General features: G+C 40.4%; 1 protein-coding gene across 1 annotated transcript in view; it reads right to left on the reverse strand.

Moving 5' to 3' along the window:
- Positions 1 to 24,177, reverse strand: part of dbt (dihydrolipoamide branched chain transacylase E2) — a 38,723-nt gene extending 14,546 nt beyond the window's left edge. Inside the window, exons 1-4 of the mRNA XM_078218225.1 lie at positions 24,084 to 24,177; positions 13,211 to 13,331; positions 13,041 to 13,116; positions 3,459 to 3,640 (exon numbers count right to left, since the gene is read on the reverse strand). Coding sequence (XP_078074351.1) covers positions 3,459 to 3,640; positions 13,041 to 13,116; positions 13,211 to 13,331; positions 24,084 to 24,170 — 466 coding nt within the window. The 5' untranslated portion in view covers positions 24,171 to 24,177. The remainder of the gene's footprint in view (positions 1 to 3,458; positions 3,641 to 13,040; positions 13,117 to 13,210; positions 13,332 to 24,083) is intronic.
- Between the last annotated feature and the right edge of the window lie 1,583 nt (positions 24,178 to 25,760).

The following is a 25,760-nucleotide window of genomic DNA, read 5'->3' on the forward strand; positions in this document are numbered from 1 at the left end:
GATGTCAGTGCAAATATTGAAATACAAAATGCATCTGATGGAGACTATTTCCGAAAAAAAGGCAAAGTTAGTGTCAATAAAAATATGAATAAAATGCAATTGCAAATTTATATTTGGCGTGGTTGTGAATGAAGATTTTCCAAGTTTGTATCATGCCTGTGTGGTGCACCAGGTTGGCAACTGCACTTTCACCCCTGGGACTCAGGGTCCCAGATCCACCAAAAATTAAAATGGACACACACAGCACAGCTCGTCAAACTAATTGGGCTTTGGATTTCACAATTTCAATCTGAACAATAGCTGAGTGGTGTACCATGTGGTAAAAATCATTTTGGTATAGGGTGCTGTGACATTGGAGATATCTGTTGGGACAGAAGGGAGGGAAGTTTTGGTTCTGTAAATAGCTATCAAGCTGAAAGATCTTAAAGGGACAATATAGTGGAGTTTGCTCTACACCCAAGTATTCTCATATAACCAGAAGTACTTGAAAGAGCAGTGTCAAGGGGGCTTTTGCCCTACATATAACCCACGCTCAGGTAGATCTAGAAGTGCCTGAACGAGACACCTGGAAATAAAAGCAAAAAAGAACTTGTTCTACTCCCCATTATTAGTGCTTTACAAATAAATCCAAAATGAGCATGCAAAGCCCCAATGTGCATTTTAAATCTTCCATTTTCATCACAACTACATTCACAATACCACGAAAGGGGGGAATTACACAACTTAGTACAACCATACAAAATACATGTGAGGACATCAAAGGCTCTCTGGCTGCCAGTCAGAAACAAATTTTGTTTATACAGGAACCAGTACAAGACAAAGCAAAATAATAAAGTGTTGGATATACTGGAGACCCTTCAATTAACTTCTCATTCAACTCTTGAATAATGCAGGTGTAGGACTACAGCATTTGATAATTTTCTGTACATGCAATTTTACAAATTAATAGTATTTTCTAGTCGATTTGGCAAAAACCACAAGGGTGAGTGAGATATATGCATGACAGAAGAACTAAATCACTTGTGATGGGTACAATGTAGGAATTCTGCCATAACAGCACTTAATACAACCATTAAAGAAAGGATTTTTGTCTTGAAAACCTTCAGTGAAACAGCTGTAAACAGTGGTTATAACCTCTGCTTCTTGGGTCCTTGTTCCAACTCCCCTGCCAAGCTTGAGCATTGACTACTATGATACAGCCTTTACCGACAAATATTCCAGTCTCAACTTCTAAAGACCTTTACTACCCACCCCACCCCACCAAAAATATATTAAGATATGAAGCTCTCAATACAAGTCAAATCCATTTGTAGTACAAAATATACTGGGGTGGTACAGTGGCACTGTGGTTAGCACTGCTGCCTCACAGCACCAGGGACCCAGGTCTGGGTAAGATGCTCTTTGGAGCGTAGGTGCAGACTAGATGGGCCAAATGGCCTCCTTCTGTGCTAGAGGGATTCGATGATACAAGGAACATGCAGCGCCCAGTAGAGGGAGGTACAACGTCTCAAAATTGGCAAACTCAGGAACGAGTCCATGTCAGATTTTAGATCTTGTCCCTTTTGGAGGAAAAAATATTGGAACCTTAATTTATAAATAGGAGACACATGAAATAAATTTATTTTTATTAAAATCTGAGAAATATACTTAATAGGGAAATAATGTTTTTTAAAAATGATATGCGACTGTGCTGCATTCAAAATACAGATATGCCAAACTGGGTGGGTGTGATTAAGGGTTGCCTGGACCACTTGGAGTGGGGTAAATAAAATGGTGCATGAAGCCAATAACTAGTCCAGCTCCCTGCCATGTCAAAGCAGCTAACCAACTTGGCCTGATAAGTTGTTTTACTCAATTAATGACAACTAAAATTGATACATCGTAATTTATTAAAATGTCTGGTTTTTGGCTAACTGGAATTGAGACACTGCGCCTGTGCAGACTCGCTTCTTGAATTGGGGCATTATGATTCCAACCAGATTTCAATTTTTATATCTTTTACTTTAACCCGAATCAGAACCAATGCAAATTAAACCCTGAATTAACAGGCAAATAATACTTCAAATATAAAGGTAAATTTTATTTCAAGTAGTTGATACAACAAATATACATCTTATGTAACCACAAGTATTCGCATCACAAATAATGTATCACTACATAGCTACATGGTTCCACAATATATTATTCTTTATTCATACAAGATACATCTGGATTCCTATCCAACAGCAGCTTTCACGTTTGAGTATCACAGGTGCAATTACCATCAGAAAGACACTAACCCTCTCTGCCTCGGGCCACGACAACCCTGATGATGTCGCTTTCCAGAGTTCCTTTTTAACCAACCAATTAATAACACCCTAGTTTGGTCACTTCCAGGATAATACCCATTTTGTTTTAGTTTATTTATTAGTATCACAACTAGGTTTACATGAATATAGTTACTGTGAAAATCCTATTCTCCTTAACATCTCTCGAGCTATTCACACAACTTTCCAGGTTTTAGGCCTTGTTAGCATAATACTTGCTATCGGTCCTGTCTGCTTTTCTGCCAAATAGGGAACTGGCCTCTTCTTAAGATTTACTTTTTCCGCTTCACAAGAATTGTGTTTCTTTTCTGTCTACATTTGTGAATTGACTGCCTTCACACTGCAACTCCTCTGTTTTCAAGCTCTTTTTTTCAAGCCAGCCACCTAGCTTCTTTCTGAACTTCCTTCCTTTTGATGTTGTTTCAACAGATCACATGGACTAGTATATATTATCCAAGAAAATTACAATAGATCCCTTTACAACCGATAGAAATTCTTAAAAGTCTTCTTCAAACATTCTTAAAAATAACTACAGATTCTGCAGATCATTTAAATAAATCACAAATTTTCCTGACTGGAATGCTTCTGGGTCTAAGGTCACCACAGTAAGAAGTCTCACAACACCAGGGTTAAAGTCCAACAGGTTTATTTGGTAGCACAAGCCACTAGCCTTCGGAGCGCTGCTCCTTCATCACTTACCTGACATTTCTTAAAATCTACCCCTTTGACATAATAGTTCCTTGCGTGGCTTGGTGTCATACTTTGTTTTATAATGCTCCTGTGTAACATGTTGGGATGTTTCATTACATTAAAGGTGCTATATAAGTTGGTGGTGTTATCTAGCAAAATTTCTTCATTTTTGCGTGCTGTGGCTTGATTTATAAAGCTAAGGAATCAACATGTTTTTTGTGGACAAACTTTTAAATTTGGTCTGCCACCTTTAAAGATTTGTGAATGTGAATTGATCTTCCAATTTTTGCATCACCTTTTAAATTTTCCATTTTGTTTATATTGGCTCTCGTCATTCACACTCAAAAAAACGAAGGCTCCATGCATTTTTTATTGAAATGAGGCATTTTTACAAAAATTCAGTGATGACAATGTCCTATTTCCAATGACCCCCAAACAGATTAGTTCGCAAATTTGACTTACCTCTTACAGATTCGGTTTCTATATCAATCAATGGTTTGCCCACATAAGCAGTGTCATCCACACTATAATAAATTTTTCGAATCACACCATCATATCGGCTCGTTATTGTAACTGATGCTTTGTCACTTTGAACTTCACAGATGCTGTCAAACTGTGACACTGTGTCTCCCACCTTTACGTACCTGTAGAAACAAAAAAAGCAACCTTACATTCCTGAAATAAGCATCAAGTACATAATACTAGAACAGTACAAGTATAACATGGAGATCTTCATAAAACTTAGAAACATAATTTGCCTTTTGATGGCACTTCTGTAGCAGTACCTCAAGGAAATGCTTCTAAAGATCCACTAATCACCTGAGTACAAACACTAATTATAAATACATAGAATCAACAAATTTGATCCTACAACATGCTCAGTTTTCAGCCTGTTCTGTAATGAATAGTCCATGTTGGGACAAACAACATACGCAAGATAGGAAAGAGGACCCATTTGGGGATTATCAGGCTCTAGGAGCTAAACTAAAGAAAATATCCTCAAGGGTTATAATCTCTGGATTACTACCCAAGCCATGTGCAAACTGACATAGGGATGAGAAAATTAGGGAAATAAGCACATAGCCAAAGTAGTGGTGCAGGAAAAAGGGATATTGGAACAGGAAAGATCTGTACCGTTGGAGCAGTCTTCACCTGAATCGATCTGGGACCAATGTTCTAGTGGAAAGGATAAATAGGGTGGTCACAAGGACACCTAAATGCTCATCGCATTCGAAACAAGGTAAATGAGTTGATGGCACAAATCATCGCCATTACAGAGACATGGTTACAAGGTGGTCACAACTAGGAGATATATGTCCAGGGGTATCAAACTATTCGGAAGGACAGACAGGAAGGTAAGGAAAGTAGTGTAGCTCTGATATTTAAGGATGACATCAGGTTGGTAGTGAAATAATATAGGTTCTATGGAGAAAATGGTTGAATCCATTTGGGTGGAAGTTAGAAATAGTAAGGAGAAAAGGTCACTGATGGGCATAGTCTATAGGCCACCAAATAATAAACAAAGAAATAACTGATGCATGTTAAAATGGCACGTCAATTATCATGGGGGATTTTAATCTACATGTCGATTGGTCAAACCAGGTCAGTCAAGGCAGCCTTGACGGGGAGTTCATAGAATGTATCCGCGATAGTTTCCTCGAACAGTATGTAACAGAACCTACGAGGGAGCAAGCTATCCTAGAACTGGTCCTGTGTAATGACAGTAAGAAGTCTCACAACACCAGGTTAAAGTCCAACAGGTTTATTTGGTAGCACAAGCCACTAGCTTTCGGAGCGCTGCTCCTTCATCAGGTAAGTGGGAGTTCTGTTCACAAACATGGCATATAAAGACACACACTCAATTTACAAAATAATGGTGGACCATTATTCCAACCATTATTTTGTAAATTGAGTTTGTGTCTTTATATGCCCTGTTTGTGAACAGAACTCCCACTTACCTGAAGGAGCAGTGCTCCGAAAGCTAGTGGCTTGTGCTACCAAATAAACCTGTTGGACTTTAACATGAGACTTGTTACTGTGTTTACCCCAGTCCAACGCTGGCATCTCCACGTCCTGTGTAATGAGACAGGAATAATTAATGATCTCATGGTTAGAGATCCTCTCGGAAGGAGTGATCACGGAATTCAAAATACAGATGCGAGCGTGAGAAGGTAAAATCCAATACTAGTGTCTTGTGCTTAAACAAAGGAGACTACAATGGGATGAGGGAGGAGTTGGCTGAGGTAGACTAGGAGCAAAAACTTTATGGTGGGACAATTGAGGAACAATGGAGTACTTTCAAAGTGATTTTTCACAGTGCTCAGCAAAAGTATATACCAGTGATAAGGAAGGACTGTAGAGAAGGGGATAATCAACCATGGATATCTAAGGAAATAATGGAGGGTATCAAATTGATAGAAAATGCATACAAAGTGGCAAAGATTAGTGGGAAACTAGAGGATTGGGAAATCTTTAAAGGTCAACAGAAAGCTATAAAAAAGGTATAAAGAAAAGTAAGATAGATTATGAGAGTAAACTAGCTCAGAATATAAAACAAATATCAAAAGTTTCTACAAATATATAAAACAAAGAGTGGCCAAAGGTTATCATTGGTCCTTAAGAGGATGAGAAGGGAGATTCAACAAGATGCCACACAAAAGACTGCTGCATAAGACAAAGGTGCATAGTATTACAGGTAATGTATTGGCATGGATAGAGGATTGGTTAAATAATAGAAAGCAAAGAGTGGGGTAAATGGGTGTTTATCTGGTTGGCGATCAGTGACTAGTGGTGTGCCTCAGGGATCAGTGTTGGGACTGCATTTGTTTACAATTTACATAGATGATTGTGAGTTGGGTCCAAGTGTAGTGTGTCAAAATTCACAGATGACACTACGATGAACGGAAGAACAAAGTGTGCAGAGGACACAAAGTCTGCAAAGGGATATAAATAGTTTAAGTGAGTAGGCAAGGGACTGGCAGATGGAGTACAATGTTGGTAAATGTGAGGTCATCCATTTTGGTAGGAATAACAGCAAAATGGACTATTACATAAGTGATAAAAAAATTCTAGCATGCTGCTGTACAGAGGGACCTGGGTGTCCTCATGCATGAATCACAAAAAGTTGGTTTGCAGTTGCAGCAGGTACAGTGCGGCCCCATTATAACGCGATGGTTGGGGTCCATAAAATGTTATCGTGAAAAAAGCAGGGTCACGCTAAATCGGGGCCATGCTAAATTTGCGCGGAAAAAAAAGGGTCCAATGATTCATCACGTTATATCCGAATTCGCGTTAAATCGGGGTTCCACTGTAATTAAGGAGGCAAATGGAATTTTGTCCTTCTTTGCTAGACAGATAGAGTTTCAAAACAGGGAGGTTATGTTGCAGCTGTATAAGGTGCTGGTGAGGCCACACCTGGAATACTGTGTACCGTTTTGGTCTCCTTTCTTGAGAAAGGATATACTGGCACTGGAGGGGGTGCAGAGGAGATTCACTAGGTTGATTCCGGAGTTGAGAGGGTTGGTTTATGGGGAGTGACTGAGTGGGCTAAGACTATAATCATTGGAATTTAGAAGCATGAGGGGCGATCTTATAGAAACACAAAAAATTATGAAGGGAAGAGATAAGATTGAAACAGGAGGTTGTTTCCACTGGCAGGTGAAACTAGAACTCAGGGGAAAAACCTCAAAATATGGGGGAACAGATTTAAGACTGAGTTGACAAGGAACTTCTTCACCCAAAGGTTTGTGAATCTGTGGAATTCCCTGCCCAGTGAAGCAGTTGATGCTACCTCATTGAATGTTTTGAAGGCAAAGATTTTTGAACAGTAAAGGAATTAAGGGTTATGGTGAGCGGGCGGGTAAGTGGAGCTGAGTCCACGAAGATCAGCCATGATCTTATTGAATGACGGAGCAGGCTCGAGGGGCCAGATGGCCTATACCTGCTCCTAGTTCTATATTCTTATGAATTTGCTTAAGCAGCAAATGGCTGTAGCCATGTATTGGAAAGAGAAAAAAATGTTTACTACTTTGGAGCGAAATGCAAAAATGAGGACCTTGTCTGAAATAAAAATGGAATTTGGTATCTCGCGAGGATTGAGTTATAAGGAGAGGCTGGATAGACTGGGACTTTTTTCTCTGGAGCAGAGAAGGCTGAGGGGTGATCTTGTAGAGGTCTATAAAATAATGAGGGGCATATATCAGCTAGATAGTCAATATCTTTTTTCAAAGGTAGGGGAATCTAAAACTAGAGGGCATGGGTTTAAGGTGAGAGGGGAGAGATGCAAAAGGGTCCAGAGGGGAAATTTTTTCACACAGAGGGTGGTGAGTGTCTGGTACAAGCTGCCAGAGGTAGGAGTAGAGGCGGGTACAATTTTGTCTTTTAAAAAACATTTAGACAGTTACATGGGTAAGATGGGTATAGAGGGATATGGGCTAAATGCGGGCAATTGGGATTAGCTTAGGGGTTTTTAAAAAAGAGAGCGTCATGGACAAGTTGGGCCGAAGGGCCTGTTTCCATGCTGTAATTCTCCATGGCTCTATGATTAATGTACCAAAATGCAATATCTGCAATCACACAAGGTTAATTAACCATGGCCATGCCCAAAGTCCTTCAGAAAGTACGAGGATGAACAATTAGTGGAAAAAGAGTTCACTGAAAATCTATATTAACTGCCATTAGTCTGTAGAGAATGAACAAACCTGCATTCATATAGCACCTGGCAGATATTCCAAAGTGCTTCACAGGCAATGAATTACTTCTGAGACAACAATGTCCAACCATTATCAGAGTTTGTAAGTGAGTCTGATCAATCGTGGATTTAATTTATTTTAAATGAGTGCTGTAACTCTGCACTAGTACTTATTCCAGAGAAAACATCTTGTCTACATATATCTTGAGAAAAATGAACATAATCCACAGTACATTGCTTCCACACTGCATCTATCCGATTTACATAAATTCCTCCTCCCATCTCAATCACTTAGCATTTCCCAAGCAAGAGCGAGGGCATGTGATCTCCACTCACTTGTTACCAAAACCATTGTGCAACAAGGACAGTTCCAGTTTTACCTACTCTGCAGGGAAACACCTTTATTCCAAACACACACAGACATCTTAGCTTGTCCCCCTTCCCATACATTTGCCATTTTTATGGAAATACACTGACTCTTTACTAAGCTGAATATTTTATTAGCAAGAAAGTTGATCCTCTACAGTGAGTTGTGAGCCCAGGACGCTCGCCTGATGTGCAAAAAATGTCTGTTAAATTTGCTGGTTGAGAATAAAAAAATGTTAAAGTGGTTGTACACTTATTTAGTACCTGAAAGAGGTAGATAAGTTATTTAAACATACAACTTATTTACCAATCAATGGTCACAAAACCCAACCAGGACCCCAAAACAATGAACAGTCTCCAACCCCAACAAATGCTGATAGCATCCAGGAATCAATTCAATAATGAGCCAAACCTTACATTCCACCTCACCGAATTAAAACCCATGGCTCCCCTCTTCACTTTTCCAGTGATTTTACCAAGCTCTATAGATCAGCATTACTTGATCTCTAAGGTAGGCAGCACTGTTATCAGCATGGACATCCCAGGCCCAATGTTGGTTTATTGCGCTGTGGGAGCCAGCTGAAGGAGAGCAAGCAAGACAAATTAGGATGGAAAGACAACGCAGAGGCAAAAATAACAGATGGTGGAATACGAAAGACAATGAAAATGACTGGGGTGCAGGCATGTTGCAACAGTTTTGGAGCGCCTGGCCCCTTCATGCTGTTTTCAGTAATTGGCTGTAACCTGGCTAAATATGTCTACTCCCCCAGCCTCCATTTTCCCTCCAACGTCCCTCAACCCCCACAAAATAATATTCAATCCACTGCTGTGGCTCAGGGCAGAAACTTCAAAGTGTTTTATGGAGCTCGCCTAAACCATAAGTTTTTTAAAAGTTGAATTTGACTAGGATAAGCATGAGATGTTTCACTTCAGGTATAATTCAAGTGACCCACTAGGGAGCTTTTACCAAACAAAGTTTATTTAAGAATATAGTTAACATGTATAGTAAGAAAATTAGCAACAACTTTTATCAACTACAAACAAGAAACAAAACAACCACTATATTGTATAACTCTTAATGAATATCTCTAATGTGTTCCAATTAAAACCAAAATCCCAATAAACAAAACCCTTTAAACAGATTGATCACTGCACAGACTAAAGCACGCGTGATACTGGAATTCAGTTCCCTGGGTTGAATGCCGATTTCAAATGGTTTTGAAAACTCAGAGCAGTTTGTCATCTTCAGCACCCCAAAACACAGATTTCTTGCTGCAGGATGGCAAACGATGTGCTTTCAGCTAACTGGTAAAACTTTCAAAATAAGAACAAAGAAAAAGACTTCTTTCAGCTATGCTTCTAGCACTGCAGCCAAAACAAAACTAAAATCAACCCTGAGCTGCACACAGTATTTTTATTTGCTCCTCCCAATGACATCACCTAAGGATGTGAGCTGAGAAACACTGACCGGAGAGCTGGAGGGATCATGATTTTTTAAAAAATCTCTTAAGGGGACACTATTGTCACACCACAAACAGGAAAGGCTGAAAATGCAATCCTTGAAATGTCGAAGCAGTGTTCCACTCCCTTCATGGGAAAAGGTAAGGGAAGAGGGACAGGAAAGTAGTTAATTCGAGTAGAGAGTGAAAAAGAGCAATACAAAAACAGAGACAAGTCAAGAGAGGCAGGCTTCATGTTTTGATTTACTGTGAGCAAGATCACAGAACATCCTTGTCACTGCTTGCTAGTATCTCCGCAGTCTTGCCCATTATCTTTGAAAGCTCCATCTCTAACAATGCATGCTCTTCATCTCAGACGGTGGCCTCTTCCCTACATGATTTTTTGACCTTCAGTAACAGAGCCTTCAGCTGTCAAGGCTCTACGCTATTCTCTCTTTGTTCTAATTCACTCAACCTGGTTATCTCTCGTTCTGCTTACAAAAATCTCAAACCACTCTGATGAAAGATCATTAAACTGAAAAGTTAACTCTATTTTTCTCTTCACTGTTGCCGCCAGGCTAGAGTATTTCAACATTTTCTGTTCTTGTTTCAAACCTCTCTATTGCTTGTGTTCAATTAATGTTTCCAACTCTTCTCTTTCTTGGTATGCATTTATTTTCTGTTATGTACCTTGGGATATATACTGCATGAAAAGGTACCATGCAATTCCAGGTTATCATGATGTACTAAGCTATGAAACTGGGTAGATTGGAGGCTTGATTTCCACTCTGCGCTGATACGGCTTTTAATCACTTCATTAATTAACTAATAGCTTGATTTCAACAGCCAATGACACAAAATGAAAAAAGCAGTTGGCTGTGATTTTTGCTCCTGATTGCTCTAAACTGAATTCTGATGCAAAATGAGCATCTCTGGGTAACAGACGAGAACAGAGATGGACTCAGCTGTGATACTCTCAACAGCCACCATCCAGATTTGCACATTTGAGTGAGGCATGAGGTTGTGGCAGGACACTTGTACAACTATACCAAACTATAATCGGTGCCTTCAAAAGAAGGGAATGAAAGTCTGCCACATTAATTAGTTTGGTTTGCTGCTTACCAAATTAAATCATCCAAAAGCAGGAGCCCCAATTACATTTCAACAACCAAACTGTGTAAAGCTCTATTGCGTTAATGCTATAGCACCACCTAGTGACACCCAAATCAATAACTATAGATGAAAGATTTCTTAGAAACAACACCCTGAGAAGTAGCTGTTCAAGCTTTTTAAAAATTTGTTCATGTGACGTGGGCATCACTGGCTTGGCGAGCATTTATTGCCAATCCTTAAGGGCAATTAAGAGTCAACCACATTGCTGTTGATCTGGAGTCACATGTAGGCTGGACCACTGAAGACCATAGACTTCCTTCCCTAAAGGACATTAGTGAACCATATGGGCTTTTATGACAATTGACAATGGTTTCATGGTCATCATTAGACTAAATTTTACTAAAATCAAATTTCACCATTTGCCATGGTGGAATTCAAACTTGGGTTTCCAGAGAATTACCCTGGGTCTCTGGATTACTAGTCAACCACAATACCACTGCCTCCTCTCATTATCTTGATAAGGAGATAAGCTGACCATGAACACTCACCAATGATCTGCCACAGGGGTCAGTACCTTTTTTAACAGCTATAAAGTGCTCATGCTCTGCACCAAATCCTGGAAGGTCATTTATGTCAATGATGTAATACAGTCAATGTAGCATCAACATTGAGGAATTAAGTAGGATGCTGACCAGCAAATGACTGCAACCCACAATACCTGGGTGTCATTCTGGACAGGGCTCTCATGAAACAGCCTCAACTCATCACCACCAGCTCAAAAATAAAAACCAGAATGAAACTAGCCCAGAAACTAAGATGAACATTACGGGGAGTATACCCAGAACACTTTGCACCACAACAGTAGTCTGTCTATACTGCTGGAGAATACTGCTCAGTCTTATAGTCCTGCAGCGGCCACACAAAGATTGTGGACATGCCACTAAATGCCACCATGAGGACAATGTTAGGGATGTTTAAGTCTATTCCAACTGAACAATTCCTGGTGGTGTGCCATATTGTCTGACTTGGCATTTACCATGATGCCACTTTTCTTTGACAGATGAAAAAGTCACAAGCAACACTGATCTTCCCATTCACAAAGAATTGAAAAACCTACCAACAAAGTGCCTAAAACTATACCAGTCATTCTGGGAAACAGTAACTAATCCTTATGCTGCTGCAATCCAGTATCTAGATGGATAGAATCACAGGTTTTTATGCTGTATGCATCGCAACATCATCTAACTGACACAATAGTGAAGATACTGATTTCAAATCCCTTGAAGATAATGAACTGCGCTCAAATGAATCCACACTGGGCACAGACAATGTGGCAACTTGCTCCATAAGTGAAAGAGGAAGGACAACCTGATGTGCGATTGGAGCCATGAGTCTCAGACCATGGAACACATATCAATCTGACCACTAAAATCATATCCAAAGAACATTAGACTATCCAGAGACGTATAGAGCTCCTGAAAGAGTGCTTTCCTGTAGCATGCACCTTACTTTGAAAACAATGTGGATAAAAAGAGGTTGATTATGATAAATAGATGTCAAGCTTTTTCACATATCCTGTCCAAGAATGTGAGAAGCACCAGAAGAGACACCAAGAAACACTTGCTGTTGTCTGCACATACAAAGTATATGAATACCATCAACAACATTCCCAGATGGTTTTATATGCACCAGAATCATATCAAAGTAGTTATTCCAAGTTGTTAGCTTGGCTTAGTTGGTAACATTCTAAGTCAGAAAGCTGTGATAGAAGTCCCACTTCGTGATTTCAACAAGTAATCTGGGCTTATAGTCATTTAGTACAGGAGGAATATTGCACTGCCACAATGCCACCTTTTAGATAAGGTCTTAAGCAAAGATATAAAAAATCCAACACACCATTTGGAAAACAAATACAAGTTGTTCAGATATCTGATTCAACAGGCTTCCCTCAACACCAAAAACATTACTACGCTTCAAAAGTACTTCATTGGTGATAAAGCTTTTTGGGATGTTCTGAGGCAGTGAAATATGCTTTTCAAAATGCAAGTCTTTCTTGATAAGCAACTTAGCCATTCGTTTCATTGCTGTTTAACGTTTTTGCATACAGCAAAATCCCAAGAGGACAAAAAGCTGGCCATAATATGAAGGGCACTTGAAGATGTTTGAGAGATATTATAAGGTAGTATATTAGTGCAACTTTTACATCCAAACAAAACTTACAATCATGATTACAGGGCACCGTTTTAAACTGTGATCTTAGCAATTTTTCTGTGCAAAACCCAAGATAAAGGAACAGATGGCAAGGACTTCTCCCATTATAAATTAGAGCCAAGACAGTAAAAACATAAGCTTTCTGTATGAAAGATTTGTTGTCTGGGACATTGCAAGTCTACAGCACAAAACTAATTCTTAAATCGCAATTAGGCACCAACTCACCATTCCTTCACATGAACTTCTGTGATCCCTTCTCCAATATCAGAAAGTTTAAACTGAACAACCTGGCCATTAACAGCTGTAAAAATAAATAAAAGGTCAGGACAACATCTGACCCATGTAATTTGATTGAACAAGAAGTTCAACAAGAAACTAGAAAATATCCTCATTACCAGTAGAGGTTTTGAAATATCTTGATTGTGTGCTCTTTCGAAGAGATGACTTGAAAAATGCAGGATATTCTGGCTTCGTAAAATGCGTACTACTACAACACCTATAATGATGCACACAAACCTGAGAGAGACAGAGACAGTTAACAGATGTAACAACCACAGTGAAAGCTTTGCAGTTACAAGACTTAAGGTTCTTTAGGTTTGGGAATGAGGAAATTCAGAAATTTTACATTTGCAAATCAAAACTGGTCAGAAAAGTCCTACAGTTCACCAGTGAGTTATATCTGGTTATTTTCTGAGAATTTCTCTGCTTACAAGTGAGAAATGCCCATGAGGAAAACCCAACATATTCCATTTTTGCCATCACTGTCACCACTGAACACGCCCAGGCGAAAGAATATAGGAGACAGGCAAAATAAGTTCCTTCCACAATAAACCATTGTCTTAATGCAACCTCAAAGTAAGTGTGATCAGCATAAAATTAAGCCACACTGTCATTATAGCACAGGAGGCCATCATTCAGCCCATCAAGTACATGCTTGCTTTCTGCTGAGCAACACAAAAGTCCCATTCTTTGTTTTATCTCCACTGCCCTGCAAGTTTATTCCCCTCAAATGCCCATCCAATTTCTGTCATTCATCATTTCAATTTTCACCATCTTAGCAGGCATCAAGTTCTGGACCATTACAACACACTGCATGAGATAGTTCTTGCTCACTTCCCCCTTGTGAAATACTTTGATTTTGTGCAGCTACTATTTTTGGAGTACATCTATAATCCTGATCTGTAATTTACAGATAAAAGCATTTTCTCCACAGGTCTAATTTATTGTTTTGTTTTTACCTAGAATTAAAAGTTGCTCAAAAGCACTCATAGTAATGACATAAAAAGACTAGCAGCAATGACATAAAATCCACATTTACTGCCGTAATCTAAGGATTTCAATATTTAAATATAACTGAATCAGAGTCACATAAACCTATGCTTGAAATGTTATGAAGGACATTAAGAAACTGCTTTCTCAATTATTTTCTACTTCAATTTTCATTCATGTAGTCTACAGCTGTTACTAATTTCTTCTCCCAAAGTATGCCCGCCTTTGATATGTGTTTGAATGCATACACTCCAGCAATTGAGACAGCATGTTAATTGTATAAAGTAAGGTTAAGGCTAAGTGTGTACTTGGGGCAATGGTGTTTTTCGGTGAGGTCTGTTTTGCTGCAAGTAGGCTGTGTTCATTAAAAACAGATCATGCAATGTTTTACTTGCATCAGAAAAGGAAACATTCAGGTACCTTGATGATTTCTTCTGAGTGGTACAGTGAAATTGGAGAAGTGTGCTATTAAAAAGATTGAAGTGGAATTTAAGATGGAAAGTTAAGCTTTAGGGGCTTTTAAATATATTGGCTTAGACATTAAACAAAATAGGTCTAGAGTAAATTTGAATCAGCAATCCTGTTGAAAAGTGAGAGTCCTATGTTGTTAATTGTGCTAAATCATCACAGAAATGTGTTGTCACATTTAAAAACGAAAGAAGCAGTTGTGAAGCTTGATTGGCCGGCTGAACTGGTTATGCACTCAGTCAAGACCAGATATTAGCTTTGATGTTTTAGTGCTACCAAAGAACATGAAATTACTCATTTTTAATGGTGTTTCTCATGTCAATTTTCCTGACAGGTATTTGAGTGCAGTGGGTTTCATAATATTTTTGGTAGTGAAAATGAAAAATGTTGCCTTTTGCCAGGAAGGTAAGAAAATAAGGGTTGTTAAAAGTACTTTAGCTGCAGAGACACTGCCTCTTGTGGGAGTAGTGAATATAGAATTCTATTTGTCCAGCATTTTAGGAAAATACTGAAAACACTTTGCCCATTGAACATTTTATAGATAATAATTCTTTGTTTATATTATCCAACAAACAGTGTAAGAGAAAAAAGATGAAGGGTTGATCCTGGTGCCATGAAAGAAATGTTAGAAAAGAAAGGAAATCTCCAAGACCCCAAGTGGGTTGATCCAAGTAATTAATTATCTAATTGTTTCATGAAAAGGTGAGCTTGTACGAAAAGTTTATTGGGGATCCAAGAAGAGGGATGTTGTGTAATATGATGCTTTATAGAGAATATGGATTTTTTGTTCTTGGATTTGTTTTGAAATATTTGAATATCATTTGTTATTTAAAAAGGAAAGAGAGACTCTTAATTGCATAAATTATGTTAAGTGTGTATAGACAGAAGGCACTCGTTGGATAATTACTTGGGCAGATATAAAGAAACATCTTTAGACACTGGTGGTGGATTGTAGTTAGTGGCTGCACATTTGTAAGGTCTCACTTTGCAAATAAATCTGAAATTGAGTAAAGTTTGACTTTTGTTATCCTTGTTCGCCAACTGGCTATAAGAAGCTTAAAAACTGGTGCTTTCATTTATAGTTTCAGTCACCCAGTGACAGTAAATAAATGTTATCGGATAGAGCTATCATCTGTAGCAGTATGTGAGGCCCTTTCACTGCCACTACTGGTACAGCTCAGCTCAAACAGCACAACCTATACTTTACTCCAAATGCAGCACTTGATTCAAACAACCTGCTAACTACAACTTCTGCCTATTAAAGTTTCAGAAGTTTGTACTTTCTTACAAGGATCTAGTTCTACTTCCATGCTAGATGTGTTACTAGTATCACTGCACAACACACATTTTGGTAAGTAATTAAAAAAACTGAAAGCATATTTTCACATTTATTTTATTTTTTTTTAAGTACAAAGCAACGAAAAGCCCTCTGAGCTTATTCTCATGGTTTACTTTGCAATGTGAAAAAGATTTCTGAAAATGTGGTAGAATTCATTGCAATAGAATTTCAGCAATCCCCAAAATTTTTTCCTCCTTGTGTGTAATATCGAGGTAGTATTTCTGTGGCTAGCTGTATTTTTCCAGTATATGCAAACACTCTATTGGGGCGCATTTGATTTTCTTCGAGATCCAGAGATGCTATGCATGGATAACTATTGGACTTCAAAAGTTCACTACAGATGAAATTTATACTCTGCACAACTCATGTTAACAGTACTTCTTAAAACTATTATGTCCTTTTTGACTTGCAATTTGAATACAACATAACACTTATCAAAAGGAGTGCCGGCATTCAGTTTTTCAGTCTTTCCTAAAGGACCTGATGTCTGCAGACTCTTTACTTCCCTTGCTCTTTAGCCTATAAGTTACCTTTTGTTAATCACTGCTGCTCTCCATCACATTATAGCCCTTTCTCTTTGTTCTCTCCTTCCTCTGTTTTATTTGCTTAAATTTAAAAAAACAATATTTCTTCATTGAATGTTGACGTTGTGGACACTGGTTAGGCCAACAATTATTGCCAATCCCTAATTGCCCGTGAGGTGATGGTGATGTACTGCCTTCTTCAACCACTGCAATCCATGTGTTCTTAGAACACCCTTTTGGCTAAGATCAATCCCAAGACGGGGTGCAAGGCCTTATCCTGTCAGCTTGGATCTTGTTTGTCTCTCCTGTGGGGACCATGATTTGGATACAATTGGATTTTGAATTTGGTTTTTGAAGCAAGCAATGAATGGATTTGGGTTTTCCCGGTCCACTCTGAGCACTGGCTTTGTAACTTTAAGAATGGAGTTAAAAAAAACAACCACAGTCTATTAGGGAAGATGTTCCAGCAATTTGACCCAGTGACAGTGAAGAAACAGCAATATAGTTCCAAGTTGGGATGATGCTCAAAGTGGAGGAGAACTTGCATGTGTTGCTATGCATTTGCTGCCCTCGTCCTCCTAGGTGTTAGAGGTTGTAGGTTTGGAAGGTACTGTCAAAAAGAGCCTTGATGAGTTGAAACTGTGCATCTAGTAGGTGGTGCACATTGCTGCCACTGTGTGTCAATGATGGAGGGAATAACAACGGTGAATGGTGTGTTTTGTCCTGGATGGTGTTGCGTTTCCTGAGTGTTGTTGAAGCCACATTCATCCAGGCAAGTGGAAGGAATTACATCACACTCCTGACTTGTGCCTTGGAGATGGAGGACAATCCTTGGGGACTCTGGTGAGTCACTTTCCACATAATTCTCAGCCTCTGACCTGCTCTTGTAGCCACAGTATTTATATGGCTGGTCCACTTCAATTCCTGGTCAATGGTAACCTGCAGATGTTTATAGCAGGGAATCCAGCAACGGTAATGCCACTGAATGTCGTGGGGAGATGGTTAGATTCCCTTTTGTCAGAGATGGCCATTGCCCGGTACTACTGTGATTACTTGCCACTTGTATCAAGGGTAGTCACTCTCACTTCACTTCAGGAGTCAGCTCTTCTGTCCATGTTTTGACCAAGGGTGTAATGAGGTCAGGAGGTGAGTGGCCCTGCTGGAACATAAATTTAGCATCAATGAACAGCTTATTGCTGAGTAAGTGCTGTTTGATAGCACTGTCGATGACACTTTCCATCACTTTGTTGATGATAAAGAGTAGACTGATGAGGCGGTAATTGGTTGGGTTGGATTTGTCCTGCTTTTTGTGGACAAGACATTTGGCCAATTTTTCCACATTACCAGATAGATGCCAGTGTTATAGTTGTACTGGAAAAGCTTGGCCAGGGGTGTGGCTAGTTTTGAGGCGTAGGTCTTTGGTACTATTGCTGGGATGTTATCAGGACCCGTAGCTTTTGCAGTATCCAGTGCTTTCAGCCATTTCTTCATATCACATCAAATTGGCTGTAGACTGGTATCTGTGATGCTGAGGACCTCAGGAGGCTGAGATTGATCATTCTCTCAGCACTTTTGGTTGAAGATTGCTGCAAATGTTTCAGCCCTTTTATTTTTGTACTGATGTGCTGTGCTCCTCCATCATTGAGGATAGGAATATTTATGGAGCTTTCTCCTCCTTTAAGTTGTTTAATTGTTCACCACCATTCACATCTGGATGGGGGAGCTTAGATCTGTTCCACTATTTGGCAAGTTGTCCTGTCTTGTAGCTTCACCAGGTTGACGCCTCATTTTTAGGTATCTCTGTGCTGCTACCAGTATGCCCATCTGCACTCTTCACTGAACCATGGTTAATCACCTGGCTTGATGGTAATGGTAGGGTGGGGGATATAGCAAGCTGAGGTTACAAACTGTGTTGTATGTAATTTTGCTGCTGCTCACAACACCTCATAGATGTCCAGTCTTGAGGCAAACCGCTATGAAGTCTAAAAGAAGGAATAAAACAGGATGGACCACCCAGCATCAACCTTAGCACTGCAAAAAATAATGGCACATCCAACCCTGTCGACCCTGCAAAGTCCCCCTAACACCTGGGGGCTTGTGCCAAAATTGGGAAAGCTGTCCCACAGACTAGTCAAGCAACAGCACTGTTCCATGTTCAAAACCAGTTGGAAGCACCCAGGGTGGCAAGAGCACAGAATGTACTTTGCAGGGTTGACAGGGCTGGGTATGCCATTACCATTTCCAGTGCCGAGGTTGATGCTGGGTGATCCATCAGGTTTCATTCCTTCTTTTAGATTCATGGTTTGGTAGAACCAAATGGCTTGTTCAGGGGGCATCTAACAGTCACCCACACACATTGCTGAGAGTCTGGAGTTGTCCTGTCTCCATATCAGTCTGGAGTTGCACAGGGGCCTCACCAGGTAAGGATAGCAGATTTGCCTCCCTAAAGGACATGGGTGAACATATGTGTTTTTATGACAATCGGCAAAGTTTTGTGGTCACCATTAGACTAGTTTTTAATTAGATTTATTAATTGAACTCAAATTCTACCAACTGTCATGGTAGGATTTGAACCTATGCCCCAGAGCATTAGCCTGGGCCTCTGGATTACTGGTCCAGTGACATTACCATTATGTCACCACCTCTCCTAAAATTATCTATAAGATCTTACAGTTCTAATGAAAGAGCGTAATTCTAAAACATTAAACCTGTTTCTTTCCCTTCGGATGTCTCCAGTATTTTTTGCTTTTAATTCTATTCATTGCGGAGAGAGGAAATGTGGTGAGGTGAGTAATAGAGATGGGACTGCCAGGAAGAAGTGGAGGAAGTCCTAAGACCAGATGGAACAATGTAGTGGCGAGAGACAACACAGTGGGAGTGGAAGAGAAATGGATGACTGAAAGGAGGAGATGGAGAAGAATGATCAATAGCATTGTGGTGACCCCATGTTAGAGTTTCAAGCATCGGCAGCACTTTGCTTTCGTTGTGTGCTAATCGAACCAGCTTTGAAAAATAGTGTGAAATAGAGGGTCTGGAAAAGCTATGAATGTGGGGAACAGAGTGAGACTTAGAACAACGATACAACATAATACAGGATATTTTGAATTTCCTATTGCTGAAAAATCTTGGTGAGATAACCAAAATTCTGTGTAGAGGAAATCAATCTGAAAGAAACAAAGGAAACCTAATAGGAGTGATTAGACAAAGTCAAACTTGGATTTTAAAAGCCTGCGAACCAAAAGAGGAGGGAACGCAGAAGCAAGCACATGCAGACTTTAGGTGAGAAAGATGTGTCCAAATAGGAGACATAGTGAAGGATTTTGATTTCAAGAGTGAACACACATGCACATTTTGACAATTTCATTAATTATTTTGCACTCAATTACCAGAATTACAAGTCAAGGAAATGTCTCTCCAAATATTACTTAAGACTAGGCATTTGAGGTCACATCCAGCAAGGATCAACAGGCCACAGGAACTGTGACGTATTAAGGAGCTGTGGCATTTTAAGTAACAAGACGACAAAATGTCCAACCATACCTCCATTAAGATGCTGCAGTCTCAACTGTCAGCCATGGCTGGATATTTAACATTATTGCTTAGCAATTCACAGTGAATTAACCTTCACTAGATTTTAGGGATCATCTATTTGCTCTGCCTCATGCCTGCTTGGAATTCCACCTCTATTCGCATACTTTGAAAGCCAACCCAGCAGTTACGTTTCTCACAATCATACATGAGTACAGTGAAGTTCATCAGTGCCAAGAGTATTCCAAATAATGCCTTTTACAATGTTGAAATCCAAGTAATCTCCCTGAGCAGTTTTTGGAATAAAACTGCAGGATGTATCCTTCTCTGAGCAGTAAACAACTTTGGTCATCACCTTCAGCATCTAGAAGAGCAAACATCTACTTTTACATTAGGACCTATGGTGGAGTACAGAGTTAATAGCTGAGTACAGCCAATTGTAAAGTTCTCAGTTATTTACTATTTGTATTGTTCAAAGAACTTAATGTTCTGAATCTAACATTACCTGTGTTAATACAGGTCTTACTAATCGTGGAAATGAACATTTCTTTCTCAGATTGCACTACAAGGGCATTTGAAAGTGAATTGTGGCTTTAGAAGTCTTTAATGATTCAATCTAAATGTTTTGATAATCAATTTGTACTGACATAGTACAATAAATAGAAAAAACGGAAACGACACATTCGTCAGGATTTGCAGGATCTCAAACTATGACCTTGCACCAGCCAGTTGCCTTTCAATAGGTTATTAAACAGTCCCCTATTTCACTGTTATCATGTACTCTGCAGTGCAAACAAACATGGTAAGTTAATGGGGGGAGGGAAAAGTGACCACTGTGTATATTACACTGCAATTGATTGAACAGCATACAATTTCCAAAGATTTAACCCAGTTCAACTCCTTAAATTGTAAAACAAATAAGATAGTTGTATCAGAAGAATTTAATAGGAATAGGATTCAACCCCTTTAGTCGGTTCCACAATTTAATCCAATTAGTGGCTGATCTTCTGCCTCAACTCCATTTTCCTGCCCATTCCCCATGTCCCTTGATCCCCTGAGAGCTCTAAAGTCTAGGTGTTCAGTACACCACATGGATTGTAGTGGTTCAACTAAGTGTTCAGTATTGAAAATACTCAATGATAGAGCACCTACGACTCTTTTAGATTGACAATTCCAAAGGTTGACAACCCTGTGAGTGAAAGAATTTTTCCTTGTCTCAGTCCTGAATGTTCAGCACCTTACTCTGAAGCTGTGCCCTTGTTCTAGATTCTCCAGCCACAGGAAACAATCTTTCAGTATCTACACTGTCAAGTCCCTTCAGAATCTTGTATGTTTTAATGAGATTATCTCTGTTTTCTAAGCTTCAATGGGCTTCAGCCCAAGTTACTCAGCCTCATCATAGCACAACCCTCTCATCCCCAGGACCAATCTAGTGACCCTTAGCAATAATGCCTCTAAGGGAAGTTTATTCTGCCTTAAGATATGGAGGCCAAAATGGCACACAGTATTTCAGGAGTAGTCTTGCCAAAGTCCTAACTGTAGCAAGATTTCCTTATTCTTCTATTCCAATCACCTTACTTACTTTGTCATTTGCCTAATTTTTAAAATTGCTCTTGGAAGTGAACAGAGCTGACAAAGCCAGCATTTATTAACCATCCCTGATTGCTGTTGGGTAGGTGGTGGTGAGTCACCTACTTGAACCACTACAATCCATGTGGTGTCGGCAAACTCTGTGCTGTTTAGGAGCAAGTTCCAGGATTGACCAGTGATATAGTTCCAAGTCAGAATGGTATAAGATTTGGAGAGGAACTTGGAGGTCATGGTGTGCCTATGCATCTGCAACACTTATCCTTTGAGGCAATAAGAGGCTATTGGTTTGGAAGGTGCTAATGAAGGAATCTTGGCAAGTTGCTCAGTGCATCTTGTAAATGGTACATACTGCTCCACTGTGTGATGGAAGCAGTGCCAAGCAAACAATCTGCTTCATAATGGATGATATTGAGCTTTTTGAGTGATGGAGCTGCACCCATCCAGGTAAGTGGAGAGTATTCCATCATACTCCTAACTTGTGCCTTGGAGATAGTGGACAGCCTTTGACGAGTCTGTTAGTGAGTTACTTGCCATGGAATATCCAGCCCCTGAGCTCCTCCTGTGGCCACTAAGCTTGCTATACCTGCATAGAAATGTTCTAGTTTCTTGTACGAGTACACGACCTAAGTCTCTGTTCTATTCTTACTACTGAAGTAAATAACTTCACACTTCCTCATCTTATGCTCCATGTGATGCAAGAAAACCTTTTTACACAACAAGCAATTAGAGTCTGGAATGCACTGCCTGGAAATGTGAAGACCAGTTCAATCGTGGTATTCAAGAAAGCATTAGACGATTTCTTGAACAGAAACAACGTACAGGGGAATGGAACTAAGTCATGGTATTCATTTGGCAAGCTGGTGCAGACAAATGGTTTCCTTCTGTGTCACAACAATTTGTTATCTGCCACCTTGTTATCCATTCACTTAACCTACTTGCATCCATGTTCTCTTCACAGTTAATTTTCTATCATTAGCAAACTTGGATACATTAGCCCCTGTCTCTTCATCCAAGTCATTAACACAGATTGAAAACAGTAGAGCTACCAACATCAATTCTGACGGCACTCCACTAGTTACAGCCTGGCAACTTAAAAATGCCCCATTTATCCCTACTTTCTATGTCCTGCACATTAAACAATCCTCTATTCATGCTAAAATACCAGCCCAACTCCATGAGATCTTATCCTGTATTGTAACCTGTGTGGCACCTTATCAAAGTATACTACCTCTACTGGTTCCAGTTTATCTACCTTACTTGATGCATCCTCAAAAACCTCTGATAAGTTTGTCAAATACTTTTTCCCTTGCGTAATATGTTGATTTTGTCTGATCATAATATGATTTTGTAAATGCACGGTTAAGATTTCCTTAATAGATTCAAGCATTTTCCTAATGACTGATGTCAGGTTAACTGACCCTTACTTCCTTTCTTCTTTTTCCTTCCTTTCTTGAATAGTATTTGCTAACTTCCACAGAACCTTAAAAAGGTTATAGCACAAAGGCTATTCAGCCTATCACGTCTGCACCAGCCAAAAAAGAAATAAACTAGCCAGCCATTTCAATCTCATTTTCCAACACTTGGTTTATAGCATTGTAGGTTACAGCATTTCAGATGTCAATATTACTTCCTTATCTCATTAACACTTTCTCAACCTCATCTTTAATCGCGCTTCACTTTGACACATCTGGTGCAAAGAAAATCAAAATACATCTAGCGTGACAGTGCACATACAGTATATAAAAACACTGTATGGTGGCACAGTGGTTAGCACTGCTGCCTCACAGCGCCAGGGACCCAAGTTCAATTCCAGCCTCAGGTCACTGTCTGTGTGGAGTTTGCACATTCTCCCCGTGTCTGTGTGGGTTTCTCCAGGTACTCCGGCTTCCTCCCACAGTCCAAACATATGCAGGTTAGGTTGATCGTCCATACTAAATTGACCCTAGTGTCAGGGGATTAGCAGGGCAAATATGTGGGGTTACAGGAATAGGGCCTGGGTGGGATTGGGGTCGGTGCAGACTCGATGGGCCGAATGGTCTCCTTCTACACTGCAGGGATTTCATGAGATGAAACTGCAGTCGAAGAGAAACTGCAGCCCAATACTTCCGTAGAGCCCTTAACATATAACACTACAGTTTTTTTCGAATGAATTCACATGTCGCTAGTAAATGGGTAAGGTAATGAAGACAGTCACATTGTTCAGCATAATGGAATAGTTTGTAGTGTAATAACTCTATTCAATATTAACTTTTACCACTAGCTCTCTCTAACCCACTCGAAGCTGCCTCTAATGCCGATGAACAGTTTGTTTTTAGGCTGAGATTTGACAGTTGAGACTCGGGTGCCGACACTGGGTCCACTCCAAGCAGCTGGAAAGTGACAGACAAGGACAAGCCAGGAGTCCAGGCAACAGCGGCCGCTGGGAGAGTGGAGAAGCAGCAGCAGTCCCGAGCTCCCGCTGCACCAAACTACTGCCCCACATACTGAACGGTCCCACTCCAACCCAGGTGTCCTCTGCCACCGGACTGTACATTCCCCTTTGAGCAGTACCTGTCGGAGCGCAGTCCTGCTGGTACCGAACCGCAAACTGACACTCACACCCCGCAAAACATCCCGAACACTCCGCAGAGCCGCCATCTTGCCCGGAACTGAGGTCAGCATAACGTCAGCGCCACGAGCCCAATGGGCTCAGCCCCTCGTGCGGCTGGTGCAGCACAGCAAAGAGCAACCAGCAAGAATGTGCAATGCAATCGAGTCCATATATCAGCAAGAGTGTGCAATCTGCCAGCACAGTGTGCAATGCAATAGAGTCCATATACCAGCAAGAGTGTGCAATCTATCAGCACAGTGTGCAATGCAATAGAGTCCATATACCAGCAAGTGTGCAATCTGCCAGCACAGTGTGCAATGCAATCGAGTCCATATACCAGCAAGAGTGTGCAATCTGCCAGCACAGTGTGCAATGCAATAGAGTCCATATTCCAGCAAGAGTGTGCAATCTGCCAGCACAGTGTGCAATGCAATAGAGTCCATATACCAGCAAGAGTGTGCAATCTATCAGCACAGTGTGCAATGCAATGGAGTCCATATACCAGCAACAATGTGCAGTGCAATAGAGTCCATATACCAGAACAGTGTGCAATACAATTGAGTCCAGATACTAGCAACAGTGCGCAATCCAATAGAACAAAGAACAGTACAACACCGGAACAGGCCCTTCGGCCCTCCAATCCTGCACCGATCATGATGCCTGCCTAAACTAAAACCGTACGCACTTACAGAGTCCATATCCCTCCAGTCCCATCCTATTCAAGTATTTGTTTAGTTGGCCCTTAAATGCCACAATGGTACCCACTCCCACCGTCTCCCCAGGCAGCGCATTCCAGACATTCACCACCCTCTGTAAAAAACTTGCCTCGCACATCTCTAAACTTTTCCCCACCACCTTAAACCTATGTCCCCTAGGACTTGACTTTCTTACCCAGGAAAAAGCATCTGACTATCCACTTTGTCCATGCCACTCATAATTTTGTAGACCTCCATCAGGTTACCCCTCAACCATCATCGTTCCAGTGAGAACAAACCGAGTTTAACCAACCGCTCCTCATAGCTAATACCCTCCAGACCAGGCAACATCCTGGTAAACCTCTTCTGTACCCTCTCCAAAGCATCACATCCTTCTGGTAGTGTGGCAACCAGAATTGTACACAATATTCTGAATGAGGCCTAACTAAGGTTTTGTACAGCTGCTGCATGACCTGCTAATTTTTATACTCAATGCCTCGACCGATGAAGGCTAGCATGCCATGTGCTTTCTTGACTACCTTATTCACCTGCATTGCCATTTTCAGTGATCGGTGGACACATACGCCCAGGTCTCTCTGCCTGTCAATACTCCTGTGGTGGACCTCAGTTGTGCCTTTGTCCTATATGGACCACCGTTGTGTGTGTTTGTCATACCTGGACACATCCCCTTCCAGTTTGGTTCCTCCCCTCAGCACCTAGTATAAAGGTGGCTGTCTCCTCCCCCTTGTTCGGTCCAGGTCGGCTATTTGTTGGGATCTGCTCCTGATTCTGTTGTGAATAAAAGCCTACACTTATATTGGCATATCGGTAGTCTTTCGCCTTATTGATAGCGCATCAATTTTATTCACAACAGTTACTAGTATGGAGCAGTTTCTAAAACCCGACAAGTTAGCATTAGACCCTCAAGAGGTTGGAGCCTCT

The sequence above is a fragment of the Mustelus asterias genome, chromosome 8 (genome assembly GCF_964213995.1).
Source record: "Mustelus asterias chromosome 8, sMusAst1.hap1.1, whole genome shotgun sequence".
NCBI lineage: Eukaryota > Metazoa > Chordata > Chondrichthyes > Carcharhiniformes > Triakidae > Mustelus > Mustelus asterias.